The following is a 6,287-nucleotide window of genomic DNA, read 5'->3' as shown; positions in this document are numbered from 1 at the left end:
CGCGGCCTGCTCTATACAAGAGCCCAAATTATTGTTAAAGATGTCCAAGCCGATGTCTGAAAGATGTACACCGTCTTTCCAAAAGAGACCAGCTAAACCCCCTTCCAACTCTACATGCCTATATGACAAAATCCCTATTTCTGAAAGTAATTTCGCTAAACTCCTGTTCAAACGCTTCCTCATCCTTTCTATTGGCTTCAGACTGTGGTATCTAAAGGATGCCAGGTGAGGAATCACTTCAGAAAAAAACAGACACGACCCTGTAAATTGGGATTGAATGAAAGTCAAATCGTCCCTAATTTGAAATAATAAATCTAAAGTTTTTACTCGCCCGACATCATTACCCCCTAGGTGAATAACTAAAATGTTAAGGAGGGGATGGGAGCTGGCCAACCTTAAAATAAAAGAATAAAAAGGGGGTGCATTTAGCGCCCACTTGCTTGGGATTATGGCCACCTTCAATATAGCTTCAGGAATAGCCATAGGTTTAGTGGGATGGTTGCAGGTGGGCTATTATGGGGTTAATTCTACCTTTTGGAGCTGAGGCAGGTATCAGCCAATGGGGTAATTAGAGGCTTCTAGAAGACAAGTGCAAGGTGTTATAAGGAAGTGCCTGTGCCCTGCTTCCTCCTTTTGCATCCGAAGAGCAAGAAGGAAAGTTCAGCAGGAAGGAAAGTTCCAGATTCAGCATTCCCTGAAGTTCTACTTCCTTACCTGGGGTCATGGAAGACTTACTGAAGCAGTTGATTCAGAAGGCAGAAGGAGCCGGTGGAGAGGAATGGCTGCGGCGGTGTCTGTCTTTCTCCACAGACACTGAAGTACAGCAGGCTTCTCATGCAGCCGGGAGCATGAGAGACAGCGGTGTGGCGTGCCTCCCCCTCCCACTCAAGAGTCTGTGCAAGGAGGACAGGAGCCAGGAGAACTGCACCCCCGAGCGCTGAGGAGTCGGGCGCCGGGGAGAAGACAGCGCCATGTGGAGGGAGGCGAGCGGGAAGCGGACCAGCCGGTCAGTGGACAAGACACTGGAAAGACAGGGGCGTGCGTCCGCCGCCCTGAGAAGAAGAGGAGAGCGGTCTCGCAGTCTCCTAGAAGAGGAAGAAGAAGCGTAGTGGACACTATGCAGGCAGGTCCCAGCTCGGGAAGAGGGCGCCATCTGGTGGCCAGAGAAGTTACTGCAGCGCCTGTTAACTCCTTACTGGAAGCATCTCCATTCATTCACCAGGCTCAAGGAGCAGTGGCTGATAAGGTGCTGTTGGAGGAGGCGGCTGGACAAGAGGCTGTTTCACCTCCAGCAGCTGGTGAGTCATCACAAATGCAAAATTTATCTGCGTTAATTGCTTCCTTGTCTTCCCTAGTTAACTGTTTGGCTCCTGGCATTGCGGTGGCTGCAAAAGATTTCTCAGCACAGCAATCTCAAAATGAGCCTGTTTTTTCTCCTGCAAGGTCTTCTCATGTTCCGTTTAAAGACCAGTGTCAATTTAATGCTGAACAAGTGTCTACCAGTAATTTTTTCTCTATGGCCCCTGTGACGCAGGTGGGTGGTAGCGTGCCGGAGGCGTGCATGAAGAGCGTTATGCCTTGTGAAATGTCGCCTCTGGGCTACCATCTAAATGTGTCGGTTAAGGAAAAAATTTGGAGGGGTGATTTTGTAGATTTGTTGTCCCTGTTGCCGTCACATAAGGAATTTGCGAAAAACGGACAAGAGGGAGGACAAACAGGATGAGGATAGGCGTAGGAGCGCACCTAGGTCTTTCCACAACTGGCTACAGGCATTTTGTATTTTTGCAGGAGTGATGGCGGAAAGACATCCGGAAAAGTGCGGGGGGTTGTTTCAACACTTAGACCACATATTGGAAGCCTATAAGAGCTTCGGTGGGTTAGGATGGTATTTTTACGACGAGTCCTTCCGCCAAAAATTGTCGGTACACCCGTCGTTGCAATGGGGTATGAAGGACATCGGCCTTTGGCTGAATTTGATGGCGCCCCAGAGGCAGGTACCCCCCAAGCAAACGCAGGCGGGCACTTCGAATATGGCTTACCGCAAGGGTTTTTGCTTTGCTTTCAATGAAAGCCAGTGTAGATGGAATGCTTCCTGCAAGTACAAGCATGAGTGTTCTTTCTGTGCAGGGCCGCACCCGGTGACTAAGTGCTTTAAGAAGTCGGCAGTGGGCGGGTCGGTGCTCACACAGAAGGATATTTTTCCTAAAAGCCTGCACGCCAGTGAGGCTGGAAAAAATGCGTCCGTGGTTGGACATATACCCAAGCAGGGAGAAAGCACTTTTGCTCACTGAAGGGTTTGAGCGGGGTTTTCCGCTACCTACTTTTGCTGGATCTGGCTGCGTAGGGGTAAAGAATTTGAGGTCGGTAGATGTTTTTCCGCAGGTTGTGCGGGACAAAATTTTTAAAGAAATCGAGCATGGAAGGGTCTTGGGTCCGTTTGAAAAACCGCCGTTTGTTAATTTTCGCTTATCGCCTTTGGGAGTGGTGCCTAAAAAAGAACCCAATGAGTTTAGGGTCATTCATCACCTGTCCTATCCCAAAGGCGATTCGTTAAATGACGAAATTGATGAAGAATCTTGCTCGGTTTCCTACGCGACGTTTGAAGAGGCCATAGGAAAGATTAAGACTTTTGGGCCAGGGGCTTTGTTAGCCAAGGCGGACATAAAATCAGCCTTTCGCCTGCTGCCAGTTGCTCCAGAGGCTTTTAACTCGCTAGGTTTTCAGCTGGATGGTTTTTATTTTTTTGATAGATGCCTCCCGATGGGCTGTGCGCTGTCCTGCTCATATTTTGAGGCATTTGCCACTTTTCTGCATTGGGTAGTGTGTGTTAAGTCGGGTAGTGGCGGCGTGATACACTACCTGGATGATTTTTTATTTGTTGGGCCTCCAGATTCGGATGGTTGTTTGCATTTGTTGGAATCTTTCAAGGCAGTTGCGGATGAGTTTGGTGTTCCGCTAGCCGAGGAGAAAACGTGTTTGCCGGCCACGGAATTGGTTTTTCTGGGTATCCGGATTGATACCGTACGTTTGGAGTTTCGGTTGCCTGAGGATAAGCTGGCGAGATTGAAGGGGCTGATTCGGCTGTTTTTGGCTAGAAGGAAGGTTTTGCTGAAAAGCATGCAGTCATTGTTGGGCTTGCTGGCCTTTACGTGTAGGGTGATGCCCATGGGGCGCGTTTTTTCGCGCCGTCTTTACCTGTCAACGTCAGGTTTAAAATCTCCGTTCTCCCACATTAGCTTGAATAGCTCTTTGAAGGAGGATTTACTGGTGTGGGACGAGTTTTTGGATACTTATAATGGTAGATCCTTTTTTCAGGCAGATTTTGTTTTCGCTCCAGATTTTCGTTTATTCACAGACGCTGCTGGCTCTAAAGGTTTTGGAGCAATTTGGAGGACGCATTGGTGCTGCGCGGAATGGCCGGAGTTTTGGAAGTACAACAAGCTAACGAAAAATGTGGTGCTGCTTGAGATCTTTCCCATTCTGGTGGCTTTGGAGCTATGGGGCGTTTTCTTTGCGGACAGGCGTATTTTGGTCGAGACGGACAATAAGGGAGTCCTTTTTGCAGTAAATTGTCTATCTTCCAAATCTGTTTGTCATCAAAGTGCTTAGGAGAATCGTGTTGTTGTGTTTGAAGTATAACATCTGGCTTAAAGCGAAACATACCCCGGGAGTGCTAAATAACCTTGCCGATGCATTGTCTCGGTTTCAGATGGACCGCTTTCGAGAACTGTTGCCGGAAGCCGACGTGGAAGGTATCGATTGTCCGGGCCATTTGTGGAAAATTGTCGAGACCTAGTTGAGCAGGCGATTGAAGGTTCCTTGGCACCCAAGACTTGGGCGAGCTATACTGCCGCATGGAGAGACTGGTTGTGTTTTGCTGAATCAAGAGGTCTTGCCGATGGTTGTCCGTCAGAAGGGGTGGTGTTAGAATTTCTGGCTTCAAGGATGCAACAACAGGTGTCTTATAATCATTTGAGGAAGACGCTTGCGGGTATCTCATTCTTTTGTCGTCTAAAGGGGTTTCGGCCGTGTACGAGCTATTTTGCTGTACAACAGGCGTTGAAGGGCTACAGGAAGATTTCTTTTGTAAAGGATGATAGGAGACCTATTTCCCTTGATTTGTTGGGAGATTTATGTGCTGTAACGAGTGAAGTATGTAGCTCCGTTTATGAAGGTATTCTTTTTAAGACGGCCTTTGCATTGGCTTTCTTTGGGGCTTTCCGCATTTCGGAATTGGTGCCTTTATCCAGAAGAGTTGAAGGGGGTATTTCGTTTAAAAATGTTCTGTTGGGTGAGGATGGGGTTCACATTTGGATTTGCTGTTCAAAAACGGATGCTTTAGGGAAAGGGGTAGGAATCAAGCTGAAGGTTCAGACGCCGGGGAGGGTATGTCCTTGGGCGCTGGTTCGGAGATTTCTGGGCATAAGGCCTCAGGGTGGTTTTCAATTTTTAGTTCACTATGATCTTTCCCCACTTACGAAATATCAATTTGAGTTTGTGTTGCGTAAGTGCTTAGAGCGGTTGGGTTTGCATGGATTCAAGTTTTCCTCCCATTCATTTCGTATAGGGGCAGCTTCGGAAGCAGCAAGAAGGGGTTTTTCGGAGGAGGTGATAAAAAGTATGGGGAGGTGGAAATCTAATTGCTTTAAAGTGTATGTTAGACCTAACATGTTTGTTTAATTCCCTCAGGTGGCCAACGAACAGTATGGATCCTGGGCCATTCGTTTATTTTCTGGGCAAGAAAACGTGCAGCTCAGCGTAATTACTCTACTAATTTGTCTCTCCCTTTGGAATCCTTTAAGTTATTCTGGAAAGGCATTAGGGGCCTCCAGTGGCATCAACTTTATTTTCATTTGACTAGACTTTATCAGAATTGGCCCCCTCCTTCCATTTTGTTGATACATGCGGGTGGGAATGATTTGGGGAACAGAAAAACGTTAGAATTATTATTTATGATTAAAAGGGATTTGCATTTTTTCTCTCTCTCCTCTCCTGGGACAGTAATTGTGTTCTCGGAAATTGTGCCTCGCCTTACTTGGCTGTCCTTGGATCAGAAGAGAATTATGGAAAAGATGAGAAAAAGGGTGAACAGGGCGATGGAGAAATTTATGCCGTCAATTGGAGGATTGTCATATAGACATGTGGATCTGGAAGGCGGGATACCGGGCCTGTACAGGCAGGACGGAATTCACCTTTCCGATGTAGGACTGGATATCTTTAACTTGGGTCTGCAGTATGGCATTGAACAGGCCGCGGTGGTGGGGTTGGGCCGTTCTTGTTGCTCAAGCCCGGCTGGTGGGGACGGTATTTTTGTTAATTGATTATGAAGTTAACGCTTGCTCGAGTTCTAAATAACTGAGCTAGTACAATTTATTTTCACTATGTGATTTTGGTTTGAAGTATTATTATTATTATTATTATTATTTATTATGATTATTGATCATCTGAGTATTTGATTTCATATTTAAAACCAATAAAGCGTGCCGCGGCCATTTTCTTGCCAATACTGCTGTTAAGTCTGGTTATTTACTAATTGAAGTGATGTTTGAGTGGATGAAAGTGTGGCCTATAATCCCATAAAAAGGGGGTGCATTTAGCGCCCACTTGCTTGGGATTATGGCCACCTTCAATATAGCTTCAGGAATAGCCATAGGTTTAGTGGGATGGTTGCAGGTGGGCTATTATGGGGTTAATTCTACCTTTTGGAGCTGAGGCAGGTATCAGCCAATGGGGTAATTAGAGGCTTCTAGAAGACAAGTGCAAGGTGTTATAAGGAAGTGCCTGTGCCCTGCTTCCTCCTTTTGCATCCGAAGAGCAAGAAGGAAAGTTCCCCACCCCCCCTCCCTTGTCGCGTGCACACTTTGTGTGGTAGGGTCACCCTAGTATTCTAGGGGGGACGGTATTTTTGTTAATTGATTATGAAGTTAACGCTTGCTCGAGTTCTAAATAACTGAGCTAGTACAATTTATTTTCACTATGTGATTTTGGTTTGAAGTATTATTATTATTATTATTATTATTATTTATTATGATTATTGATCATCTGAGTATTTGATTTCATATTTAAAACCAATAAAGCGTGCCGCGGCCATTTTCTTGCCAATACTGCTGTTAAGTCTGGTTATTTACTAATTGAAGTGATGTTTGAGTGGATGAAAGTGTGGCCTATAATCCCAACTAGTTCAGCCCATAACATGCCGCGCTTGCTAAACCATAAAACCTTATATTTGGCAGCGTCCAAACCCAGATTTTTGGAGTAGACCCTCTTTCTTGCCCGATGCAGAGCCC

The 6,287-nt window shown here is 46.2% G+C and overlaps 1 protein-coding gene across 1 annotated transcript; it reads left to right on the top strand.

The window, feature by feature from the left end:
• Positions 1-1,117: 1,117 nt before the first annotated feature.
• On the top strand, positions 1,118-5,321 carry LOC309556486 (uncharacterized protein; the record flags this gene model as incomplete). The annotated part of the gene is made up of 2 exons (XM_082258941.1): positions 1,118-1,298; positions 4,690-5,321. The coding sequence occupies 2 exons, from the start codon at positions 1,118-1,120 to the stop codon at positions 5,319-5,321; spliced, it is 813 nt and encodes a 270-aa protein (XP_082115067.1).
• Between the last annotated feature and the right edge of the window lie 966 nt (positions 5,322-6,287).

Source organism: Pelophylax lessonae (genome assembly GCF_965119305.1).
Source record: "Pelophylax lessonae genome assembly, chromosome: 5".
Taxonomy (NCBI): domain Eukaryota; kingdom Metazoa; phylum Chordata; class Amphibia; order Anura; family Ranidae; genus Pelophylax; species Pelophylax lessonae.
This window is presented reverse-complemented; position numbering and strand designations above follow the sequence as displayed.